We start from the raw sequence: 13,975 nt of genomic DNA on the forward strand, positions 1-13,975 counted from the left end.
CCTGATTTCCCTGATCTGTCGCCACCCTGCTTGGGCATAACAACCTTTTCTTCTTGTTCATTTCCTTTTCATTCAACTGCTAGAAGACTTCATCTGCAAAGCCGGTCTTACAATACAATTTGCTGTCTTCTTTTTGAAGCTGCAACCAAACTTCATTCGATATCAAAAATGGCTCTTCATCAGTGTTTGTCTTTCTTGAAACAAAAGGAGCTTCTTTGCTCCTCAAATAAATAACCTCTAAAAAGTCTTCAAAGTCCATCCTTTTTGCAACAAATGGGTAATTTATTCTTGAACATTAAATACTAAAATTAGCCCAGTAATTTGTAGTGAAGATAGTGTGTTTTTTAAATTGTTTTTAGATTGCTCTATAATACTATGTTTCCCATCAACTTCCATGTGAATGTGTTCAGCAAGCAGAAACTTGTGATTTATTTCTTTTAAAGTCGAAATTTTGTCTAACATCCATAGTTAAACAAAAACCATATTAATATTTCTATTTTGGCAACTGCAATTATCAGTCCATACCGTTAAGTTTCCAGTAGGATTTGAAGTCATTTTTACACGTGAATAAGCACGATGCAATTTTATTTCCTCGCCCAGCTGTTACGTCATTGCAAATCCATACACCAAGTTTTATCGATGGTTGTGTCAAGAATAGTATGATTTAATGTCTAGAGTTTTCTTGAGTAAAAACTTTGAGAGCTCTTCAAATCTGTAGTAGGAAGGCATTTTTGGGTAACAGACATAAGCGACTGTCCTATCTTTGATTGCAGTCTTTTAGTTTATGTTCTTATTTTAATTCATATCTGACTGAAGATTCTCCCAAGTGCTTTACTTTTTAAACTTTAATTTCGCTGCCGTTTTCAACAGTTCTTCCATTTTTGAATTCGCAATCTAATTTGTCACAAATATTACAAGAGTCGTTGTCTGGCAAGTGGCAGGATAAATTGAAGTCTTCTTTGAAAACTTTTGAATATATCCACTTTTTCTCTGCTTTATTTTTTTCTTTCACACACTCATCGACATATAGTTAGTACACTTCGGAAATGTTTAGGTGATTGCCCAAGTATTTACATTTCAATCTTTCCTTGCTGTAGTGACTTTCATTCACTGGAAACTTCAAGATGTTTGTCTAAGCTATTACTTGTTAGTTTATTTATAGGAATGCGTCTACCCCTCTGGTCTGGTATCACCAACGTAGACTCACTGGTTTTTTCTAAAGCGACTCTCATAAAGGTTTCAGAGATAGATAGTGTATTAAAAAAAGTTTTGCAAACTACTTCTTCCCTGTTGTTAAAATTTAAAACAAATGTGTGGCTTCTGGTTTTGTTTCTCTTCGTGCCATCCTTTTTACGTTGTCAATAGAAACAGGCCATTTTTTACTCTTTTCCTCCCTTTTCCTTTATTTTGCTTTTCAATTTTTTTTCATTCCCATCACAAATCATTCCACAATAAATCTGTTTAGTTTGTATTTCTTTAACCAATATTATTCCTCTAATAACAGACGATATTTTTCTCAACATGTATTAAGTAATGATTCAGAGCCAGTTGATGTTAAGTGGACTTACGTTTTTCTGGCTCAAACAAAAGTTGGGACTTACGTTCTTATAGCACCGGTTAAGTTATAAAGGAATTTATTTTTTTAAATTTCACTTTCATAGCTCTATGCGGAATACTATTATACATACAATGCAGTAATAAACAGAAAATCACAATTTTTGGACTTACGTCTGTCTGGCTCTGAGGTACGGAATTTCTAAAAAACATTTTTAACACTCTAACTTTCCGCAAAGTTGATCTTGAAGTTTTAAAAAAAAGGTTTTCAATAATTATTATCAAGAATGAACACAATTAAGGGACTCTTCATTTTCGGCCACCATCTGATTAGATTTTGATGGCTAATTCCCACTTTTCGAAAATGGAAAAACGTTTTCTAATTTAGCAGTAAGTTTTGAAAATGGAAAAACGCTTTCTAATTTAGCAGTAATTTACCGCCACTAAGCCAGCCCTAAGGCAGAACTACATGTAATGCATCATACAGCCCAGTTATCACATTCAGAGACTGCAGTTTTGTTCTTATTAGAACTCCTCAGTCAGGAATGGTGACATAAATTCACTCTATTTACTAGTTAGGCTTTTTGACATCTGCCTCCAGCTCCGTTATTACTATCCTGACTGAGGGGTTCTAATAAGAACAAAACTGCAGTCTCAGGATGTGATAACCAGGTTGTCTGGTACATTTCTTTCTAATTCTTTTCTGTACTTTAAGTTTGTGTCTTCTTAGTCGATGTAATGAAGGGCTCTTATCACTTTCCCACATGGGAGAAGTTTGTGATGACCAACAACAGCTGATGGTATTTCTCTTCTCGTGCTACTTTTCTTGTCCAGTTTTAAAGTCCACCTGCTTTCTATCCTTTCTATTGTCCCTCAGGTTAAAGACTAAAATTTATCACTTTCAGAACCTATGTAAAAGTTCTGCCATTCTTGAGGTGGCATGCAGGGGATATAATAAAATAGGTATGTTGTTGCTTGTTAGAAACTTCTACAATATACATTTCCAGATATTTTCATTATTTTACTGAAAATATTTTCAATTGTAAAGGATAATCGATCTTAACTGAGCAGCTCAAAGTGTCGTGATAACTGGAGTTACACCATAAAAGGTATGCTGTAAAATCCGGAGTCACTTAAAATTAACTTTTTTGCCATAAGTTTCAAGGGCGCCCATATAGGGGGGCAAGGGGGGCTTGAGTCCCCCCTTAGAAATTAGAATCTCCTTGCTTTTAGTACTTTTTTCAAATACAACAAATACAAATACAAATGTGACGACCAGCAACAGGCTCTGGGCCCAGCTAGGCTGGTCCTAGTCAATTAATTAGTCCCCAATGAAGATCAATGGCCCTCTTAAAGCTATCCACTCCCTTGCTCATTACCGCCTCTTCCGGTAAGCTATTCCAAGTGCCCACGACCCTGCTAAAGTAGTAGTTTTTCCTGATTTCCAAGTTAGCCTGAGATTTAAATAGCTTAAAACAATGACCCCTTGTCCTGCTTTCCCCGCAAAAATTTAATCCATTTACATCTTTCATTTTGATAAATTTAAATAACTGAATCATGTCCCCTCTGACTCTCCTTTGCTCCAGGCTATACATGTTAAGCCTATTAAGTCTGGTATCATAATCTAAATCTGAGAGTCCCCTTACTAATTTAGTTACCCTTCTTTGAACCCTTTCCAATACGAAAATATCTTTCTTCAGATAAGGCGACCAAAACTGAACAGCATACTCCAAATGAGGTCTTACTAAACTCCTATATAAAGGCAGAAGAACTTTCTTAGATTTGTTTGAAATAGATCTCTTGATGAACCCAAGCATTTTGTTGGCTTTGTTACTAGCAATACTGCACTGTTGACTAAACTTGAAGTCCTGATTTATAAAGACACCCAGATCCATAACATTTTCTGCCTGATTTATGACTGAACCCTGTAAATGATATCTCATACGCTTATTTCCATGACCTAAGTGTAGCACTTGACATTTCCCTACATTAACTGCCATACCCCATTTATCTGCCCACTTAGTAATATGATCTAAATCCTCTTGCAGCTGTTTTACTTGTTCTTCATTTTCGACAATCCCCATAACTTTTACATCGTCAGCAAAACAATTCATGCTTCCAGAAATATTTTCATTGATGTCATTCATAAATATAATAAACAAAAGAGGCCCTAAAACTGATCCCTGAGGAACCCCACTTAAAACATCACTCCAATTAGAATGCAAAAATCTTTGCAAAAATGTAAATACATTTGTTCTCCAGCCATTAATGAATAAGTAATTAAAAATGTCAAATTTTAATGACTCTAATCTGTCCTGAAATCTGTTTCCATGGGGAAAATATCCTGCTAAACCATGGTTAAAATACCTGAGCCCCCCCCCCTTACAATTTTGCATATGGACACCCATGATATGTTTGACTTTTTGAGAGACATGACATCCAGAGTGTCACAGGGTTGTTTTGATTTAAACCACATTGAATTAAACCATGGTTCTTTAAACGGTGGTTTAAACAAAGTGGTTTTTTTTTTAAAAAAAAACATGTGGTTTTTTTTCAAAATTGATTTTTTTGAAAAATTTCATTGTTCTCCCCCAAATGTTTTCATAAATTTCACTTAAAAATTGCAGGGTAAAATCAAATTAATGCAAAGTAACTAGCAAAGCTTTATAGATAAATTACAGATATAATAAATTTAGAGACTTATATTTTTTAAGGTAATGCAAGTTTGCTAAATAGTTTTTTTTTAAATATATGCAGCTTTTCTATTAGGTACATAAAAATACAGGGCAGCCCAACTAAGTTTTTCTAAAACTACATGGAAAAAAAATCCAAGTAGCTCTTCTATAATTTTTATTTATCATTATCTTTCAGTCTTATGCATTTCAAAATAGTCCGAAAAGCATATTTCAAACAAAAATTCATATACTACCTAATTTGCTTGATTACTTAAGATTTGTTGAGATAGATTATGTACCATTGAAGCGATGCACAGTGCAAAAATATCTTAACACTAGAATATTTAAATGAAAAGGGAAAAAAATAACCAGTCCAAGAACACTTTCAGCAGGCATAAAATTGCGCTTATACCTGCACTTTTTGCATCTCAGATGGACGATGCACTTAGAGCAAAAAAAGAAAATGTATAAAATTATGAAAACAGAAAACATTAATGTAACTCTGTGCTCTTATTTAAAAAAAAAAATAATGCCACATTTTCACCTTTCAAAGAACTTTTTTATCCTAATATAAGAAATGAAGTCTCATGTGTGAATGGTGGAAGAATCGATAAACATTCATTTTTATGACAGTCTTCATTATTAAAATATGTTAAGAGTATTTTCATTTAAGTTTGTTACTGGGGCTTTCAATTAAAATGATTTTTTTTTTTTTTTTTTTTTGGTAAAAAATTGCTTTCCGGCATGCATAAAACAGGAGAAATAATGTCTACAATGGACAACATAATGATTTCCTTAAAACCTACTTGTGCTGTTTCTATAATTGTTGTCACTGATACATTAGGTAAAATTGTTAAACAAAATATGCGTTGATCCTTTGATTTTTAAAGTTGTATAATGTATGTCAGACTTATGATTCATTTGTAGATACTGTTAATATTTTCCATAACTAAGAATGCATGAGTTTAATTTTAATTTTATTTTTTATTTATAGTAGATAGCTATTATTATGAGAAAATTAATTTGCAAGAATTTATTCTTGGTTATTTGTGATTAATAATGTCTGAACTATCACAGCGAATTATTTCTTTGAATATCTGTACCAAGACCCATTTACATATTGTATTTTTTATAATAGTTAAAGATTTTGGAACAATATTCTCCTACAGAAATCTCTAAGTATGAGGAAATTAAATTTCTAGATTATACTCTTAATTATTTAATTAATTACAAAGAAATTATGTACAAATATAAATATTAAACATTCCTTAACAATTAATTTATAAAACATTCATATTTTCCCTAAAATAAAATTGTTTTTCTTACAAATAGTAATAAAAATCAAATAAACCCGGTTTTTAAACCAAAAAAACCTGGTTTACACCAAAAAAAACAGATTTTTTGGGGTTTTTTTCAAAAAAAAAAATTTTTTTTACCAACCCTGAAGTGTCATGAAATTCTGATGTTGCAATAACGAGGTTTGACTGTATATTTAAATATGTTATATGTGTTTTGGCCTGTAAGATTCACCTTAATATAATGTTGGCCTACAGGTATCAAAAAGGTTGTACACCACTGAATTAGAGCAGTAGTATATAAACTTAATTATCAAAAGCGAATATAATCAAGTTAAATAAGTATTAATTTCAAGTTTTTTTCCTTTTTTATCAATTTCTTTAAAACCAATCCCAAAAATATAAATAAAAAACTTTTCATTTTTAAAGTTTTAATAGGAAAACTAGATTATTAACTTTATTCACACATAATCAATACATTATAATGTACTTCCAGGAAAGAGGGACTCCTAAAATGGAGAAATAACTTACTTGTTTTATTTCAAATCTCTCAGGTGAAGAAATGCATTGAACAGGTCTTTTTTTGTCCACATAATCATCATCTGTTTTGGCAATTAGTGGGAAGCTTGATGGCTTATCAGGATTTCTTAAAATCTCCCGAACCACTTTTTTAGATGGCTCAGCTTCACAAATAACAGATAAATTTGAATGCTCTCCTTTGCATTGATCAATAACCTAAGATGAAAATATTACTGATTTTCCAATAAAAGTTGTACAGTTGAAACAGGTTGAGTTCAGATTCATGAGTTGAGTGGTTTTATGCATTTGAAAAGATTCCAGCAAAATGCAATACTCTAACGAAACGTTATCACAACCGACAATTATATAACAGTTAATGTTGAAGGTTCAAACTTTCTTTCAAAACTTGAAATACATATGCAATTATGTGATATGTGGCTAAGAAGTTCTGTAACAATACTGAAACATGGAGGGAAACTTGAAATTTTATGTCTAGGTTTACAATTTTTGCAATTTATTTAGTGTGAATTTAAGTGGCATTGATTGGGGAATGAAATACTAAAAAATACAAAACAACAGATTTTTAAACGTGTCTCAAAATTATGAGTCATTTCAATGAGTATGTCTTAGCTTTTAAGAATTACTTAAAAGTCTATTATAGTTTTGAATGACCAATTTAAGAAATGAGATGACTGGTGATTTTCATTTCGAAAATTCATGACTTTAAGATGACTCTTCTTTTTTTAAAAAAAAAAAGCAAAGTACCAATGCATTACAGAGAAAAAAAAGTACATATCAAATATTTCTAAGCAGTAAGATGGACTCCTAAAGCCAGGGTTTATCTTAACCCTTGCTTAAGGGGAGTAACTTACTGTTTGTTAACTAAGTTTTTACATTCATTTTCTAGTTGAACCGCACAGCAGGTTGCGGATTCTCGCTGGCAAGCTAAATTAATTTTAGCTACCAGTTTATAGGAAATCTCAGCTTCAATAAGAGCACATCTGCCTCCAGCTTGGTTATTGGCTATTGCAGACTTATGATCACGAAACAAGGACGAAACTGCAGGCTATGGATGACTTAACAGGGCTGTTGGTATTTTGCATATACAACAGCTTTTTATTTGCATTAAGATATGATAAAGGAGGTCCAAACGAGGTCTTACTAAACTCCCACATAAAGGCCGAAGAACCTTCTTAAGCTCTTCTCCTTAAAGAACCTTCAACGTTGAATGATATTTGTTAGCAATTTTGTAACCTAAGTTCTTGATCTAATGTGGCACGGGGTGCCCCTTGGTCCACTTTTAAGGGTTCCTTATAATTTTTTACTTGTTATATCTTACATTTTTAGTTTTTTTATATTTTAATTTGTTGCATTTTTACATGTTACTCTCTCTTTATGTGTACGTCTTGAGTGCACTATCTATGTGCACTCTAGTCCAGCAGTTCCCAACCTTTTTTCTCTTGCGAACACCTCTCAAAATCTGAAGGAAGTTGGCAAAACCCTTGTGCAATAAGTAATAAGTAACAAACAAAAAAAAATCTCCTCCGCAATAATATTTTGGAGCTTTTTTAGTCTAATGCTGCTCTTTAGTTCATAACAATTATAAAAATATAAATGAAAAAAAAAAGACTAAACATTGCTACGAACTAAAACGATAGCTAGAAAATGAATGCAAAGCTAGTTCATTTAAAAACAAACCCAGTAATTATTTTTTTATTAGGCTACAGTCAACTTTGAGAAAAACTTAATGGGATGGTCGTGGAACGAGAAAGCCCAAAGTCTGGCTCAAATATATGACAGCTTCAGTCTAACATTGAATTCAGCATTTTATTTGCTTCTATATTTAACTCTGTATACGTTGAAAATCCTTTTTCAAATAGAAACTTTTGTCCAAAATGTTGAAAAAAAAAAAAAAATAATCTGAATTCTAAAATTTCAAATTCAAATTATGTTTTTCGCAATCACGAGTTGCGACAGGACCCTACCCATTGGTTACTACCCTACTCACTTGTTTCTAGACACGGCTCCTGTCCTTCTAAGTCTACCTCTCCTCTTGAAAAGAGACGTGTGTATTAGTTGTATATGTGTAGGCTTTTGTGTGTGTATAGACCTGTGCGTATGCATGTTGGCATGTGTGTAAAGGCACTGTATGTATGTGTGTGAGTGCATATGTGTGTAGGACACCACCGACTAGGAGCGGCTACCGGGGGATGGAGTCGCATCTGCAGGTGAGGGTGGGGGCTGAAAAAGGCATGGACACCAAAGACCTTCAAATGAGAACAATAAGCAATCGTGATTGCTCAAAAAATCCAAATATCTTTTTCTGATACAACAGTACATTTATTGGTACCACTAAATCAGAAGTCAATAAAAGAATGATTTTTGAACATACCTTTTATAAAACTGTCTCAGATAAACTAAATGATTTTTTTTCTACAGCAAGATCCAAAGGTCTCTAAAGTTACATCTTGTTGAAATATGAGTCTACTTGTTTGATAGAGATATTTTTAATACATTAATCATTTGAATGCTGAAGAATTTTCTTGTCTTTATACCAAACATGCAGAATAAAATGTGTAACTATTCTTTTTTTTCTTATTTTATTTTTCAGAAACAATAGAAACGCCTATAATTAAGTCTAATGATTTCATAAAAGGTAATATTTACTAAAAAAAAAACATGTTTACTATTTGCACGAGAATTTTTCTGCACAAATTTCATAAATTCCTTTTCTACATATGGAGGAAATTCAAGTTGCAAAGTCTAACTTCATTAATTTTTTACTGCGTATCCTCACACTGTCGCAAGTTTTCACCCAGGAAATTTTATTTTAGTTGTGAACTATTCTTTCCCTTTTTCGTCAGTTCAAAGAACATTGTAATTTAGATAATGTGAAAATTTCAGCAACAAACAGAAGCAAAATCGCACCTATACGCACTTTCGGTACACCCAAAGGGAAGACTGATAGCTCTTCGACACACTCAAATGATGAAGAAACTAATAAATGTTGAATATTAACTATAAATTTTTCAGACGTTCGCATATACTCCATGAAATATTTCCATCCAATTGAATCGAGTTTGCTGATCAACAGCTACAGAGAAAACCAAAGCCTTTGCATGCTTTCATTGTGCTCAAAGTTTGAACCTATTCAAAATGGCTTCAATTCTATCATATGCTCAATGAAAATGGTAAAACCCTGCTCCTCGTAATGACAAGACTTAATTCTTGAAATTTACAAAATATGTCAGCAAGTATGCTAACATTAATAGGAGGAAAAACTTTACTTTGGGTTAGAAATTGGCTAGCTGGTAGGAAGCAAAGAGTAGTTGTGAGAGGAAATCATTCTAATTGGAGTGATGTTTTAAGTGGGGTTCCTCAGGGATCAGATTTAGGGCCTCTTTTGTTTATTATATTTATGAATGACATCAATGAAAATATTTCTGGAAGCATGAATTGTTTTGCTGACGATGTAAAAGTTATGGGGATTGTCGAAAATGAAGAACAAGTAAAACAGCTGCAAGAGGATTTGGATCATATTACTAAGTGGGCAGATAAATGGGGTATGGCAGTTAATGTAGGGAAATGTCAAATGCTACACTTAGGTCTTGGAAATAAGCGTATGAGATATCGTTTACAGGGTTCAGTCATAAATCAGGCAGATAATGTTATGGATCCGGGTGTCTTTATAAATCAGGACTTCAAGTTTAGTCAACAGTGCAGTATTGCTAGTAACAAAGCCAACAAAATGCTTGGGTTCATCAATAGCTCTATTTCAAACAAATCTAAGAAAGTTCTTCTGCCTTTATATAGGAGTTTAGTAAGACCTCATTTGGAGTTTGCTGTTCAGTTTTGGTCGCCTTATCTGAAGAAAGATATTTTTGTATTGGAAAGGGTTCAAAGAAGGGTAACTAAATTAGTAAGGGGACTCTCAGATTTAGATTATGATACCAGACTTAATAGGCTTAACATGTATAGCCTGGAGCAAAGGAGAGTCAGAGGGGACATGATTCAGTTATTTAAATTTATCAAAATGAAAGATGTAAACGGATTAAATTTTTGCGGGGAAAGCAGGACAAGGGGTCATTGTTTTAAGCTATTTAAATCTCAGGCTAACTTGGAAATCAGGAAAAACTACTACTTTAGCAGGGTCGTGGGCACTTGGAATAGCTTACCGGAAGAGGCGGTAATGAGCAAGGGAGTGGATAGCTTTAAGAGGGCCATTGATCTTCATTGGGGACTAATTAATTGACTAGGACCAGCCTAGCTGGGCCCAGTGCCTGTTGCTGGTCGTCACATTTGTATTTGTATTTGTATTTGTATTTGTGTCCAAAGAGTTAGAGTATCGAATGCACAAGAGAAAAATGAACAAATGAAGAACAAAAAACGCTTGAGCTTGAGATTTCATCTGAACTAAAAATGTTGAAATTCTGCTGTTACAATATTATTTTTGCGAACCCCCTTTATGCGAACCAGTGGTTGAGAACCGATGCTCTAGTCAATAAAACTACTAAAAATTAAAAGAAAAAAAACTTTTAACGTTTTGATTAAAAATAAATATTTAAAAAGAAATAATCAGGATATTTTTTTCTAATCTTGGAGAACGAGAAATACGTACTTAATAATAACATAAAAACTAGTCTAAATTGGTTATTTTTCGATGCAATAAAAATTAAAATCTAGAAAAGCCCAAATTCTCAGAACTGATAAGTAACAAAATTTTAGTCCATCAGATACACAAGGAAAAATTGACATGTACTTTTTTCACTCTTTATTCTTTTTCTGAACAACTAAATTATTTTTTATTTCAATACCTGAACTATGGGGGGGGGGGAGAGAGAGAGAGAATTGCAAAAGTTTTATTTAAATGAAAACCTTGTGTAGTACTGATAGTAACACACACAAAAAAAATGAATAGATAAATTGAATCAATTGTCAAATGGCAAAAAATAATACACATCGCAAATTGCATTCCCTCAACCAGTTGAACACAAAGAAAAACTTTATGTTAAACACATCTTACCATATCATTTTCTTTATCAGGTACAGTTAAACAGTTTTGGCTTCGTAATTCAGAACTTGTTGTAGACTGTTCATCTTCACTGGCAATAAAATATATGGAGCTGGGTTTCATTTGTTGAATAATTCGGAGTAAATTTGACATAAAAGAATCCTGAAATAAATTAATGCTTTGGTTACTCGCAAACCATGTGAGATTATAACATTTTAAAATTTAAGTAATTCAAGAAAACTTACAGGAAACTCGGCTCCATTTTGCAATAAAGCTTTCTTAAATGCTTCGAAAGTGTCATTTTTTCCAGCCAAGTTAATTATAAATTCAGCTGAAATAAGTAACAAAAAGTGAATATATTTTGTAAAAATGAATTTCGTAGCTGCCAACATTGAAAGATGAAAATTAAGGAAACTTTATCCTTAAAATCAGGGAAACTTAGCATAAATAAATTTAGTAACAAAAGTTTGAGTGTAAAAGAAATTTCTCGATAAAGTAGGGATTTTTTTAATTAAAAAATGAAGCCTTAGGGGAGGGTGGCCCAAAGTGGGTAAGTTAACGAAGAACGATTGAATATGATAGTGTTTGGCTTTTTATCTCAACAATTTTGGTTTTACTTTCTTGAGGGGATCGAGAACTACAAAATAAAAAGTGATTCTTGCATCATTTCAAACCCAATATTGTTTTGTTATCAAACATTACAAACACTTGAAAAACCAGGGGGCCGAATTTGGGTAAGCCATTCAGGTAAAGTCTTACCAATTATGATTTAGTACATCTTATATAATTAAAAACTGAGCATATGTATCTATGTATGTATGTTTAAGTTACTTTTCCTGAACGACAGTGAACTGACCATCGAACCAGGTATCCATAGATTCGTAATCTTCCCGTCTTTATGTTTGGCTATTTAACATAATCCTCTGAGAATAATTAACGGCGATATCAGTTAAAAACTATTAATTATGACTTAGACTTTGGCATAAAATCCTTATTTTTCCATTCAAATTATTATTCCGTGCTTCATCTCAACTTTCCATAACAATACTTTTATTAAAATTTGTAGCATGAAGAAAATCATTAAATGAAAGATCTGTTGCTATTTTTTTTCTCGTATATGAACAAATGAAATTGTGGTTTTTGTTTTGAGGCTTTTCCTGCAATCAGGGGATTTAAAATGTTTCCTTTATGGATATTTTTCTGCAATCTGCCGCAAAATTTTGCTGATTTTTATTTTCTTTAAGCCAGATTGTTAGATTGTTGAACACGCCTCACTTGATGTAACTTATGTTTTCGAGGAGGTGCACTGTGCAAAGCCGGGTGACACTGCTAGTTTGTCATTAAAATATACAAATACAAAAGTGACGACCAGCAACAGGCTCTGGGCCCAGCTAGGCTGGTCCTAGTCAATTTACAATCTCCAGTGAAGATCAATGGACCCTCTTAAAACTATCTACTCTCTTGCTCATTACCACCTCTTCCGGTAAACTGTTCCAAGGTTCCACTACCCTGCGAAAATAATAATTTTTTCCTAACATCCATGTTAGCCTGAGATTTAAATAGCTTAAAACAATGACCTCTTGTCCTGTTTTCAGTGCTAAACTTCAGCCCCGTAACATCTTTCATTTTAATAAATTTAAACAACTGAATCATGTCCCCTCGGTCTCTTCTTTGTTCAAGACTGTACATTTTTAGCCTTCTAAGCCTGGAATCATAGTCTAAATGAGAAAGTCCATTTATTAGCCTTGTAACTCCGCCTTTGAACCCTTTCCAATACATTAATGTCTTTCTTAAGATAAGGAGACCAAAACTGAACAGCATACTCCAAATGAGGTCTTACCAAACTTCTATATAAGGGCAGAAGAACTTCTTTAGATTTGTTTGAAACAATGAATTAATAAACAATTGAATCAACTGACTAGCTAACAGCCATTATAAAAAATTTGAAAAAAATAGTTGGATTTTTAATTTAAACTGGATATGTATGAGTCAGCACATTTGTTTAAAAAACATAAAGAATTGACTAGCTCTAGTTGCCATAATAAAAATAACTTTTTAAAGTTACACTTATCCATGCACTTATCCTATTTGAATAGAAAATCTAATTCAGTACATTTGCCAAAAAAGTATAAAGAAAGCGGGCATACCCGCTTTGCCCGAAAGCACGTTTTTTATTTCAATAGTTATAAACTTAAATTAATCATGGGTAAGATGTAGTATACAAATATCACATCTTTTCCCAGAGGCAGCAAAATTTTTAATTTTAGGGAGAAACTAGAGAATGGTCCATTAAATTGAAATTTATCGTTGGAATTGAGAACATGACATAAGGGGATATTTTGATAATTGGGAATCTGGCGCGGTCACATCATTTTGGCGAAAATGATTTTTTTTTTCGTAACCCTTCTGATTTATAGTAACTATATGTGAATAGGTGTTTCTGATATCTTTGTTTAGATTTGAAAAGAAAAATACCTCTCACGAGGGCACTGGAGCCAAAAATTGACGCCAATGAAGAAAGATCGCCAGATTCCCAATTATCGAAATGTCCCCTGAAAGAATGACATCGAATAACGAGAAAAGAAAACAAAAAATAATTTTTAAATTCGTTTGCTTTTGCACGAAGGAAATTAAATCTCAAAAATGAAAAGCCATTGAAAATACTTTTAAAAACAACAAACCTAAATCTTTGTCATTTATTCCCAAATGATTTTCTAATTCAGTGCATATTTTGGAAACGAGTGATAAATATTCAAGTTTTTTTATTTCTTCCATAACTTGTTTTGTTTATTTACCTTTTAGAAGAATCCGTTGCCAATATAAAATTTACTTTTGTCAAAGGCTTTACAGATTTAGGAAGAAATCATCAATTTTTCCTTTTACTTAGCCTCTTAAGAATATATATGCATTAATATTTCTAT

The 13,975-nt window shown here is 32.6% G+C and overlaps 1 protein-coding gene across 1 annotated transcript in view; it reads right to left on the reverse strand.

The window, feature by feature from the left end:
- LOC129226941 (ATP-dependent RNA helicase DHX8-like) overlaps positions 1-13,841 on the reverse strand; it is a 75,182-nt gene extending 61,341 nt beyond the window's left edge. Inside the window, exons 1-4 of the mRNA XM_054861570.1 lie at positions 13,736-13,841; positions 11,300-11,385; positions 11,067-11,216; positions 6,056-6,259 (exon numbers count right to left, since the gene is read on the reverse strand). Coding sequence (XP_054717545.1) covers positions 6,056-6,259; positions 11,067-11,216; positions 11,300-11,385; positions 13,736-13,829 — 534 coding nt within the window. The 5' untranslated portion in view covers positions 13,830-13,841. The remainder of the gene's footprint in view (positions 1-6,055; positions 6,260-11,066; positions 11,217-11,299; positions 11,386-13,735) is intronic.
- Between the last annotated feature and the right edge of the window lie 134 nt (positions 13,842-13,975).

The sequence above is a fragment of the Uloborus diversus genome, chromosome 7 (assembly GCF_026930045.1).
Source record: "Uloborus diversus isolate 005 chromosome 7, Udiv.v.3.1, whole genome shotgun sequence".
NCBI lineage: Eukaryota > Metazoa > Arthropoda > Arachnida > Araneae > Uloboridae > Uloborus > Uloborus diversus.